General features: G+C 42.5%; 1 protein-coding gene across 1 annotated transcript in view; it reads left to right on the forward strand.

The window, feature by feature from the left end:
- The first annotated feature begins 5 nt into the window (after positions 1 to 5).
- Positions 6 to 12,956, forward strand: part of ALOXE3 (arachidonate lipoxygenase 3) — a 25,345-nt gene continuing 12,394 nt past the window's right edge. Inside the window, exons 1-6 of the mRNA XM_001368928.4 lie at positions 6 to 1,501; positions 1,883 to 2,087; positions 5,074 to 5,155; positions 5,744 to 5,863; positions 6,324 to 6,446; positions 12,906 to 12,956. The exon at positions 12,906 to 12,956 is cut by the window's right edge and continues 53 nt beyond it. Coding sequence (XP_001368965.1) covers positions 1,355 to 1,501; positions 1,883 to 2,087; positions 5,074 to 5,155; positions 5,744 to 5,863; positions 6,324 to 6,446; positions 12,906 to 12,956 — 728 coding nt within the window. The 5' untranslated portion in view covers positions 6 to 1,354. The remainder of the gene's footprint in view (positions 1,502 to 1,882; positions 2,088 to 5,073; positions 5,156 to 5,743; positions 5,864 to 6,323; positions 6,447 to 12,905) is intronic.

Genomic DNA, 12,956 nt, shown 5'->3' on the forward strand with positions numbered 1-12,956 from the left:
GTCTAAAGAAATGTTACAGAGGAAGGGGGAGGGTGCGGCAAACAAAGAATTGCGCCTGCGCAAAACACTGAGTCTTGGTACCTGTGTCTGTACTTTTGTTCCAGCTTTTTTCAGGACTCTGCAATCGGTCACCTCCAATGGGAGATCTTCCAGCATTCCTGCCCACTTGGGTGCAGGCCCTGTGCGCTCGTAGATGGGCCAGAGCTATATGGAACTCATAGGGAGAGAGCTCTGCAGCAAGCTCCTGGGAGCGAGACTGCAGTGCCCAGTAGTACCACAAGAGGGCGCCGCAAACCAACTCGTCTTTCTCTCCTATGTTGGCTTCTGCAGAGCTCGAGCCTGTTGGTTCATTCTCTGGGCGGGAGAGGCTAAGATTGACAACCTATAGAATTGAGGCGAGGTGTAGGAGAAAGAACCCGCAGATAGGATTAGGGCCCGAAACCTAGTGCAAGATCTGTTCATTATTAGCCTGGGCACCTCACAGCTTTTCCGGGCTTCAGGAAAAGGCGAGGATTGAACTGGATCTTTTGGGTCTCTCCCAGTTTGGGCGTTCTGAGAGTCCTGTGACTTTGGGGTTCTCTCACGGGAGGACCTAGAGGGAAGGTGGGAGAAGATGGGAGGGAGGGAGACTATGAGGATAGAATCTCCCGAGGAGGCTAGGGCATCGTAAGGATTACCAGGAGATCCAGTTTTCTTCTTTCTTAGCTCCCTTGGATGTTATGAACTGAAGGAGCTGGACCAGATGAACTCCATTCCAACCCCACAGTTCTATGACAATTTCTCATTATGCTGGTCCTAGTCTGTGTGCCTTAATCTGAAATTTCATTTATTTTTACTTCTCTTTTCTTCCCTCCTCTTCTCTCTCCTTTGCTCTTCTATTTTCCTCTCTTCTGCTCCGTCTTGTCTTTGGGTTGTCTGTCTGTCTCTCTCTCTGTCTGTGTCTGTGTCTGTGTCTGTGTCTGTGTCTGTCTTGCTCTCTCTCCTTCCCACTCCAATGCATGCCCTAGATGTCTCACATCAAGTCACAGGCTCCTTGCCTCTGTCATTTCACTGATAACCATCACTACATCACTACCCTGCCCATAATGGGGTGGGACTCCCTCCGGCAGGCAGAGAGCAAAACAAGTGTCAGGAAACTAAACAGGTGGGTGTGGAGGAGTTATCCGGAGAGGACTAAAGAAGGGAGACAGACTTGGAAATCCAAGTGCACTTTTCCCGGAGCACTCCAAGGAAACGAATTCAAATTTCAACTTTAATCCCAACTTCAAAGCAACCCCCAACATCAATCCTATACCTTGTTCCTAAACCCAACCACAATCTATCCTGCTCTCCATCTCCAAGCTCTCCTTGAATCATGGTTGTATATCGTATCTGCGTGGCCACAGGCCACTACTTCTTGGCTGGGACCCTGGATTCCATCTCTGTCACTCTGGTTGGAACAAATGCTGAGAGCCCCAAGCAGCGGTTGGATCATATTGGCAGGGACTTCACTCGAGGGGCTGTAAGTACGGAGGGCTCAGGAGGTTGGACTGGTGGTGGCGTTGGGAGGAAAGGGGAGAATGCCTCCAGGATTTTCATCAAATTTTCTGTGGAAATAATTTTATCGAATAATAATCTGGCTCTAAAATTTACTCTATAATTATTATTTTTTACTCCCCATTCTTAACCCTGCTCTTCGTTTTTAACCTCACATCTGCGACGGAACTCCTTGCTTGCCCTCTCCTTAACACTGATCCTATCTCTGCATGAACTCATCTTCTGCTCCTAACACTGACCCCTCCAAAACCCCATCTGTACAGGACCACTTACCCGGCTCTTGTCTGTGCCTGGCCTCATTCTGAACACTGACCCTGATTCTGATTTTCCCTCTGCCTCCCCACAGGTTCAAAAATACAAGGTAAACTGTTTCTGTGAACTAGGAGAACTCCTTCTGGTTCGGATACACAAAGAGCGATATTCCTTCTTCCCTAAAGACTCTTGGTATTGCAGCTACATCACTGTCACTGACCCGGATGAAGTGGTCACCTGCTTTCCCTGCTACCAGTGGATTGAGGGCTACTGCACAGTGGAGCTCCGTCCAGGCACAGGTGAGCAAAGAGAAGGGGTGGGGGGACTGGAAGATAATTGCCAAGGTGATTTTCCTGAAGCTCAGGTCCCATATCATTTCTCGTGAACACCAGTGGTTCCCTATTTTTCCAGGATAAAATATAATCTCTATGTGGCTTTTAATCAATCAATCACTAAAAATTTATTAAGTACTTACTATGTACCAGGCACTGTGGGATGCAATAAGAGGCAAAAGACTATCTCTGCCTTCAAGGAGCTTACACTCTAATGGGGAAGACAACAGACAAATATACACAAGTGAGCAATATACAGGATAAGGTAGAAATAATTAAAATAGGGGAGGCATTAGAATGAAGAGGAATTGGGAAAGGTTTCTTGTAGAAGGTGGGATTTTATCTGGAGTTTTACTGGAGCCAGCAGGCCTCTCAGAGAGGAAGAGGAAAAGCATCTAGGAATGGGTGACAGCCAGAAAAAATGGCAGGAGTATCTTGTTCTTGGAATAACAAAGAAGCTAGTGTCACTGGATCAAAGAGTCAGTGAGTAAGGTATAAGAAGAATGGAGAGGTAGGAGGGGGCACAGGGCTATGAATACCAAACAGATTTTATATCTGATCCTGGAGGTGATAAGGAGCCAATGGAATTTATTGAGTTCTGGGGGTGACATGGTCAGATTTAGATTTTAGGGAAATCAATTTAAGTCGTTGAATGGAGGATGAATTGATTTGGGGACAGACAAAGCAAGCTGTCCATGTGGGAGGTGAGGGCCTGCACCAGAATGGTGGCAGGGTCAGAGGAGAGAAGAAAGCATCTTCTAGAGATGTTGCAACAATAATTAGACTTTGGCAACAGATTGGATATTGGGGGGGGGGGTGAGAAGAAGTAAAGAGTTGACGGTCTAGGTTTTGAGTCTGAGTGTCTGGGAAGTTGATAGTTGCCCCAAATAGTTGAAGGGAAAATAGGAGGTAGAGGGGGTTTGGGCAGGAGAGGTAATGAGTTCTATTTTAGACATGTTGATTTTTAGATGTCTAGTGGACATCCAGTTTGAGATGTCTGAAAGACATTTGGAGATGTGAGATTGAGGTCAGCAGAATTATCAGCATAGAGATGGTAACTAAATGTATTTTAATTGGTGTTTAAAATAGAACTGATAGATCACCAACTAAAGTAGTATAGAGGGAGAAGAGGATCCAGGATGGAGTCCTGTGGAACACCTACAGTTAGAGGCCATGATTCTGTTTGAAAATCCATCACGGGGGGGGGGGGGACAGAAAAGGATCTGTCATATAGGTCATAGGAGAGATTGCTGTCCCAGAAACCTCCAGAGAAGAGAAGAGATGATGATTAATAGTGTCAAGGGCTGCAAAGAGGTCAGGGTCCCTCCCATCTACCTTTCCAGCCTCATTATACATTACACCTCTTCTCCTACATTATTATAGTCAAGCCATTCAGGCCTTTTATCCATGGCCCTCCATCTCCTGTTTCTGTGCCCCTGCTTTGACTATTCCCCCTATTCCTGGAATTCTTTCCTTCATCACCACATCCTCTTAGATCCCACTCCTTCTTTCAAGGCTCAGCTCAAGCACCATCTTCCACATGGCATTTTCTGATCCTGCAATTACTATTAACTTTCCTCCCTGAAGGTTTATTTTAATTTTATTTGGGCTAGGTTTACATATATATGTATATATACATATATATATATATTTATATATATATATATATATATATATATATATGTTTTCTCTCTCAACTGAATTGAAAGCAGGACATTTTCATCTTTGTATCTATGTCCTGGCACCAGCAGTCGCACATAATAGGCCCTGAATAAGTGATTGGTGATTGATTGGTTAAGGGATTAAGTTAGGGACAGGATTAGGATTGGGGGACAAAATTAATAACATCAGTATGGCTTAGTGTTAGAACAGTTAGAAACTCTGGGTCCCTAAGGAGACATCTTCAGAAAGGACATTTTAAATCTTTTATTAATCAAAAGATAGCTAGAAAAGCTAACCTCCCTGAAAGGGGTGGGAGTAATTGTATGCACACACACTTTTAAATTTAATCTGCTTTATTAGCACTCTTAAGTCTAGACAACCAACAAAACATTAAATTAAGCTTGATTTGTAGGGACTGTAGATTTCTGAGTTGTAATTCTTTGGGATGAAAATTTAACTAGATTGAGAGCCAGACCTAGAGATGGGAGATCCTGGGTTCAAATCTGGCCTCAGACACTTCCCAGCTGTGTGACTCTGGGCAAGTCATTTAACCCCTATTGCCTAGCCCTTAGCACTCTTCTGCCTTGGAACCAATACCTAGTATTGATTCTAAGACAAAGATAAGGGTTAAAAAAAAAAAGAAATTTAACAATCCTTTTTGCAGGTTCCACAAAACCCCTGATTCCCTAAAGAGGGAGTAGGGAGAGGGACTTGATTCCTCATTCTGGCTCTGGTGTGTTCTACTTTGCCTTTTGCTCTTTTCCAGAATAGACTAAAGCTCCATGAGGAATTACACTGAATTTTATGTCTTTAGCAGGTGGTAATTGCCTGTCCATTTACAGAGGATTTAGTTGACATAAACATTGTGCATCCATTCAGTTCGATGATGTTTTCAAGGTGAATCATTCTGTAGAACGTCATAAGCTTGGACAAGTTGTTCTATGAGGCACATGAGTGTGTATGAGCTAGATGACCTTGGACAAGTTACCATCCCTCTCTGGACCAGGGAAAATAAATGAGGGACTTGAACTAAATGACTGATAAGCTCTCACCCACCTGCCACCCAACTGTGTGTAAGGGTCCTCTATGGAATAAGCAGCGCTATGTTCTGACCATTTAAGACTGCTGAAATGGTGGGTAAAAGTTCAGGTTAGGGATAAGCCTGGGAAAAGGACTGGTCAGTTTAGACTTGGGTGGCGGAGTGAAATGATGTTATAGTTTGGTCTTCATGTTCATGTTAGAAGTGGGTTTATTTCATTGACTCGAAACTCTTGATTTCTGATATCTTCAGGAAAAACCATCTGCCATGACTCCCTCCCTTTGCTCTTGGACCATCGGAAAAAGGAGCTCAGGGCCAGACAAGAGTGTTACCGGTGAGAACAGGCTTCCCTCTAACGTCAGTGTGACCTGGAATCCTCATGTCCATCTCTGATCCTTAATCTTGGCCTTAGTTTTTACCTAATTCTGATTCCAATCTCAATCCCTATTTCTGAACCCAAACTCAACTCTGGCATTGAAATCTAACCCTAACTTTTGCTTACCTTGATTCTGACGTAGAATTTGACCAAATCCTCAGCCTCATTCCAAACTGGCCTTCATTCCAACCCTGACAAAGTCCTTCTAGAGTCTTGACCCTCACCTTGAAGCCAAAGCTGGGTCTAGTCAGAAGTCCAATGCTAACCACTACTCTGATCTAAATACTTAGTCCCTTCGTGGGGAAAAACTTCCTCAGGAGAAAGGGGCCTTATTCTGGGGAAGGGAAATGGGGTCTTTCTCCTGTGAATTGTGTTCACAAATCTCTTTACCACCACGGAGCCTTGGTCTTCACTAATGGCAGGAGCAGAGTGTACCTCTCCTGTATTTTGATATGTTTTGGGGAAGGATGAATATTATAATGCTGAGATTCCTCATTATCCTAAGTTGGACCCTTAATTCTTCACCCATCTTTATTTTCTGGACAGTTGGAAAATCTATGCCCCTGGTTTTCCCAGAATGGTGGATGTCAACAGTTTTGAGGAGATGGAATCAGACAGAAAATTTGCTCTGACAAAGATGACACCCTCTGCAGACCAGGATTTCAGGTAAAAGGAGCAGTAATAGGGCTGGTGGAGATCCGTAAGTAGTTAGTCCTGGACTCAATCCCCTACTAGGGGACGGAGGAGTCATATGTAGGTTACAGATAAGAGTCACAGAGTTAATTATAGTGGAAATGATGACAGAGTGTGAGCACTGAGGGGATTCAGAGCAAAGTAGTGACGACAGCAGGGTGGGGTCAGCTAGGGAGGAATTTGGGGATGAGCCAGACTGAGAGGGGCAAGGGAAAGGGATGACAATGATTGGAAACTAGGAGGGAGATGGGACACTGGTTTTCAAATAGGGGGAGATTGGGTTAAGGCTAGGGTTAGTGTTAGAGGAAACAGCCTAAGTAGAGATGGGAAAGGGAAGAAAGGAGTTCCTGAGGGATTGGGGGGGGGAGGGAAATAGGAAGGATTTGGGGACACAAACCCTTATGACCCATCTTCTTTCTTCTTGCCTCTCTAGTGGGAATCGCTACCTGCCAGGCTTCACCTTCAAGATAGACATCCCATCCCTGTCCCACATGGATCCAAATATCCGATACTCATTCACCAAGACGGCATCTCTACTCTCCAATGCTATACCTCCGTGAGGCTTTAGTTCCCTCATCACCATCTTTCAGTCATCCTTCTCCCTGTCCCTTGGCACCTGTCTTTCCCATTTCCCCTCAATTTCCCTTCACTTTGTCTCTCAATTTCTCCCTGGTTTTTTTTCTTTCTGCCCTTTCACTTTCCTCTTTCTGTTCCCTCAACTTCTCTCTTTTTCTCTCAATTGTTCTTTCCATCTGGTTTTCCTTCTCATTGTCCCTCTATCTCTTTGTGACCTGAAGTCTCCCCCTCCCTTTTTTCTTAGTTATCCTTATTTAATTTTTAAACAGTTTTATTTTTCTGATGAACAAAAAATCCACTTTCTCTCCCTCCCAGTTCCCCTGCATCTCCTCCTTTGGAAAAGAAAAAAAGAAAACCCAAAATCCTTGTTAAAAAAAACAGAAATAGTCAAGTAAGACAAATTCCCAAATTGGCCCTGTACATACATACATTTTTGTGATTTATATGTGTATGGGGGTATATGCATATATGTATCTCTCTGTATAAATGCACACATATGTTTATATATATACACATTTATATGTTTCTATCTGTCCCATGAACCCACCACCCCTGTGACAGGAAGTAAATAGCATGTTTCATCTTGAATCCTCTGGAATGGTAGTTGGTCATTACATTGATCAGAAGAAGCTAAGTGGTGCATTGGATAGAGTGTCAGACTTGGAGTCAAGAAGACTCATGTTCCTGAGTTCAAAATATTCACCAGCTGTATGACTTAAATCACAACCCTGTTGGCCTCAATTTCCTTATCTGTAAAATGAGCTGGAAAAGGAAATGGCAAACGACTCCAGTATCTTTGCCTAGAAACCACCCCCAAATGGGATTATGAAAAATTTGACATGACTGAAAATAAGTAAATAATTACATTGATCAGAATTTCTTTCTCACTGTTTAGACAAAAGAAGAGGATCATAAAAGAGGAGTGGGCAAAGCACTAGATTTTATGCAGTCTTCTTCTGTTCTCCTGCTTCTTTCCTGGCCTAAAGCCCAGTCACAAGTTCTTATCCTTTATTTAAAATACATCTTTTTGATCCATACTCTTTGACTACAGTTTGTTTTACCTAGGATTAATTTCTTCTTTTTGTTCTTCTTCCCTCTCCCCTTTTCCTCCCATTTCCCTATTGAGTGAAATGTATTTTCATCTATGTGTGTGTTTGTTTAAAATCTTCCTTCCTTTAACCAGTTAAAATGAAAGTGAGATTGAAATATCATACATCCCTCAACTCCTTCCTGCTTGCTTGTATGTCTTCTATTTGCCCATTCGTGTTATGTAAGATGATTCCCTACTTCATCTCGGGCTTCCCCCACCAGACGTATTCCTTTCCCTTCTCTCTCTTTTCTTCCAAGATCACAAAACATCTCTCTCTCTCTTTTTTTTAATCCACTCCTGGATCCTATTAGAGTCTTTGACCTCTGATAGAGTTCTAAGGGGACACTTGTATCCTCTCTTCATATTTGGATGTAAATAGTTCATTCTTGTTTAATCATTTATGTTGCTCACTCATATTTATTCTTTTCTATTTACTATTATCTTGCATTTAAAAGTTTCAATTCAACTCCATTCTTTCCATTAGAAATGGTTGGAAATCCTCTATCTCATTAAAAATCCACTTAGGATTTTTACCTGTTAGGATTATACTCAGTTTTTCTGGGTAAGTTATTTTAAATTATAAACCTATATCTTTTTGTCTTCTGGAACATCATATTCCAAATTCCTTTACTGTGGTGGTTTCTAAATCTTGTGAGATTCTAACAGTGGCTCCTTTTCCAATGTTTTCTCCCTAGCACACTAATTTCTTTTCCAATTGTTTCCTTTAGCTCTCTCATTCCATTTATAAAATCAATTTTAACTCTTTAAAGAAATAAAAACAAATCTTGCTTCTAGGAATTCTAGTTCAACTCGTAACTAAGTTGTGCTTCTATTTGAGATTTTGTAGGTGTAAAGGAGTCATTCTCTTCTTCTGGGTTTGTGTCTTGAGAGTTCTTGCCATCATGACAGCTTTTTATGGTGAAATTTTTTGTTTGTTCATTCTTTTAATTTTATTTCCTGACTTTGGACTTTATTTTATTTTTTTAAACCCTTGCCTTCCATCTTGGAATTAGTACTATGTATTGGTTCCAAGACAGAAGAGCACCAAGGGCTGGGCAATGGGGGTTGCCAAGGGTCACACAGCTAGTGGACTTTATTTTAGAACCAGGCCCTGTGTATGTCTGTAAGGAATGGCTGGGTCCAGGTTTGGTTTTATTTTGTATCATCTCTGGTCTTTCTTAGTGCATTGAATGTTGTATCATTCCAGGATCTCAGAGACAGCCCAGTTTGGAGGCCAAAGTGGTAGACGAACTCTGCAAGTTCTTGACCTCATTTTGGGTTGGAAGCAACACAGCTATGGACTTTTCCCTGGCAGGAGCTCCAGTAAATTGCTGCTGGACTCAGATATCAGCTGGAAACACTACAGATTCAGAGTGACAGAATCACAGTCTTCCTTTTGGTTTGGGCTTCCTACCTTGGTTATTCCACTTTAGATTTCAGACTGGACTGGAAGCTGGATCTGAAACCTAACTCCACTGCCTGGGTCAGAGCCACACAGCTGCTTCTGTATTGGGCTTTTAAACAGCCCAGAATCATCACTTTGTGAGAGAAAGAAATATAATATAGACTCAATCTCAAACTCATGGTCTAGCCGAAGATACCCACATGCATGAAAAGTTAATAACATGGGCTAGGGGTAAAGGGGGGTAGTGAAGCTAGGTAGCTCAGTGGATAGAAGGCCAGGCCTGGGGCAGAAGGTTCTGGATTCAAATCTAGTCTCAGATACTTCCTAGTTGTGTGACCTTGGGCAAGTCACTTAATCCCAATTGCTTAGCCCCTACTGCTCTTCTGCCTTGGAACCAATTTTAGGACAGAAGGTAAGGGTTAAAAAATAGTAATAATTTATGGCATGGGGTATCTAGGTGGCTCAGTGGATAGAGTGCCAGACTCGAAATCAGGAGGACTTGTGTTCAAATGTGGCCTCAGACACTTCTTAGCTGTGTGACCCTGGGCAAATCACTTAACCTCATTTGCCTGGCCCTTGTCTATCTGTCTTAGAATTGTTACCAGAATAGAAAGTAAGGTGTTTTTTTTTAAAGTTAATAATAGCATGAGGTTTAGACTAACAGTTCAAGGCAGCAAGAGAGGTGACAATTCCATTTAATTTAGTAAGGATGGATGGATTAAGCCTCCACCATGTGAAAAGAACAGAGGAGTATGGAATAAGAGCCTCAGAGCCAGGGACACATATTGGCTGCAAAGATGGCTAGGTCACTGAACCTCTGAACCTCTCAATGCCCTTAGGAACCCTCGAACCCTATAAATTGCAGAGCAAAGCAGATATGCATTGGGAATGGGAGTTCCCTTTACCAATGAAATTAAAGGTCTTGTAAAAAAACAAAACCAACACCAAAATAACCCAACTCCAAACCAAGCACATTTCTGTGCCAGTCAACTGAAAAGTCCCTGCTCTCAAGGACTTATATTTGGAGGGTGTGTCATCTGTATGGAGATGTGGATGTGGATTTGGATAATGGATATTGATGGAAATGTATAATATATGGATAATGAAGTGCAAAGTAATTGAAGGCAGGAGAGAGATTATGTGCTGAGGATGAGGGTGGAAAGGAAGGAGAGCTGGCAAGATTTTTCTTAGAAGGAGGCACCTCAGCTGAACTTGAGATAAAACTAAAGCTTAGAAGAAGCCCAAAGGTGGCTCAGTAGATTGAGAGTCAGATCCAGAGATGGGTTCAAATCTGGCCTCAGACACTTCCTAGCTAGATGATCTTGGGCAGGTCACTTAACCCTGAATTCGTGCCTTTTCCTTACCACTTTTCTGCCTTGTAACAAATACTTGGTTCTAAGCCAGAAAGTAAGGGTTTAAGAAAAAAAAGAAGCTATTGGAAAGGGGATAGCAGGTTGTATAAAGGTATGGAGATGGGATTGTGGAACTGAGGCCAAGGAATAACATGGAATAAATCTGCAAGGTTAGACCAAAACTCAGTTTTGAAGGGCTTTAAAAATGCCAGACTGAGACAGCTAGATAGTGCAGTGGATAGAGGGCCAGGCCTGGAGTTGGGAGGTCCTGGGTTCAAATGAGACCTCAGCTATTTCCTAACTGGGTGACCTTGGGCAAGCCACTTAATTCGGATTGCCTAGCCCTTATTGCTCTTTTGTCTTGGAATTGATACTAAGAAGAAAAAGAAAAGAATTAATACTAAGACAGAAGGTAAGGATTATTTTAAATAAATATGTGTGTGTGTGTCTGTGTGTCTGAGTGTGTGTGTATGCCAGGCTGAATATTTTGTGTTATCTTGGAAGCAAAAGAAAGCCATAGAAAAGGCTTGAGCAGGGGAAAATAGTTAATTCATGGCCCAATGGATGGCAGAGACAAAAAAGTGCCAGAGGAAGCTCAGAGTATTGATTCATACTCAGGAGTGTGATCAGGTCTGAACTGGGTCTTGAAGAACAGTAGGCTTTGGAGAGGGGAGGAGAGCATTCCAGATGGTAGAGAGAGTAAAGAAGGAATGGCATGAGTAAAATTGTTCTCAGAAAGCCCAGGTATTTTCAAGAGTTGGTCAGTTTGAGTGAAGGTTTGTGTAATAAGAATAACTAAAATTTCTTTGATATTATTATATGAAAAGTACTCTACATATTAATCTCAATATGTCACAACAATGCTGTGAGGGAGCTACATTTATCTCCATTTTACAGAGGAAGAAACTGAGTCAGAGAGAGGCTAAGCTGACTTGCCAAGGTGTCATACAGCTCCTTCTACCCTTTCTATTACTCCACCCAATTACCCATAAGGAATAAGTAAGGCATAAAGCTGGAAAAGCAGGTTGGGGAAAATTGTGGAGGGTGTGGAATGCCAAACTAAGGAGTGTGGACCTAATTCTGTAGTCATAGGAGAACCATTGAAGGTTCTGAGCAATTAAAATGAATTGAACTGGAGCAATACAGTGAGGATGAAGGAGATTCTTCTGACAGGGTTGTATGGGGTTCATTGAAGGATAATGCTAGAGGCAGGAAAAATAGATGGGAGGGTCTCAAATAGAGTGGTGATAAAGGGAAATGTCATCAGGGGAGTAGGGTCAAAAGACATTTTGAAAAAATAACTTTTACAGGCTTCTGTGAGTGTTTGAATGTTTGAGGTGAAGGAGGTGAAGAGTGAAGACTTAGCTCTCCAAGGTTTTCAGTAGAGGTCCCTGGGAGAATATCAATACCTTCCTGAGAAATAGGGAAGTCAGAAGAAGGAGCAGGTTTGGAGAATGGGGAGATAAAATGAATAAGCATGCTGATTTTGAAATGTTAGAGGGATAGCCAAATGATGAGGGGCAGCAAGAATCTGGAAATTTGGTACTGAAGAGCAGGAGATTTGAGTCACTGAGTCTAGATCCTGAGGACATTTGGAGGCCAAACTCCTACCCTCTTATAGTTGGGGAAACTGAGATCCAAGCAGTAAATTTCACAATAGTAACACATTAGATAGGGAGTATCACAGATGAAATTTGAATGTCTGTCCTCTGACTCCTAATTCAGCGTTCTTCCCAACATACCATAGTGCCTCCAGTGGAGTATTATTAGAAGTAACAGTTGAAATCATGTCCCTTTCTATTTCCATTTTCAGTTTAACATTCCACACCAACCCCCATCCTTCAGCTCTCTTGTCCTCAGACTTCCTACTTTTGGTCCCCGAGTCTCCCTTTTCTCTGTCTCTCACTGTCCCTCCCTTCTCTCTCCTTTACTTTCTCTTTCTCTCTGTCCTTCTGGGTCTCCTGCCTTTTCCCAAGTCTCCCTTCTCTATTTTTCACTCCCTCCTTTCTCTATCCTTCAGTCTTCTACTGACTCCCTCCTCTCTTTCCCTTACTCTTATTTCTCTCTTCTTTATTCTCTAATCCATCTTTTAGTCTCCCTCTCTCTCCTTTGGCCTCTCCTCTTTCTATCTCTCAGACTTTCTGTAGGCTTTTCCTTACTCAATCCCCCTATATTTGCACAGTAATAAAACCTTCCACCAGGAAAGGCAAGTCTCCAATAAGAGGCAGGATTTTTAATACCATAGCAAGGAGGGGGTGATATATCCCCCAAATATGTGTTGGCTAACCTATGGTCTGGGTGCAAGAGGGGACATTTCTTACATCACCTACTCCTCTGCCCAGCAGCCCAATGGGAATACTCCTTTTTCCCTTCCCTGTCTGGGGGCTCACATGTGGTGTGAGGGTGTAGTTTGGACACTCAGTCTCTAAAAGGTTTGGCATCACTACCCCAGATCATACTAGACCACACTCTAGTCTATTTGTAGCTCCTTGAAAACTTCTGCCTCCCAGAGATTTCACCAGTTCCCACCCTCACTTTTCTTCCCACTCCTAAACTTTCATATTCTCCTTATATCTATCTGTTTGTCCTTAGATCCTTGGGTATGAAGCTTCGTGGTCTCTTAAACCGGCAGGGTTCTTGGAA

This window comes from Monodelphis domestica, chromosome 2 (genome assembly GCF_027887165.1).
Source record: "Monodelphis domestica isolate mMonDom1 chromosome 2, mMonDom1.pri, whole genome shotgun sequence".
In the NCBI taxonomy this organism is placed as follows: Eukaryota; Metazoa; Chordata; class Mammalia; order Didelphimorphia; family Didelphidae; genus Monodelphis; species Monodelphis domestica.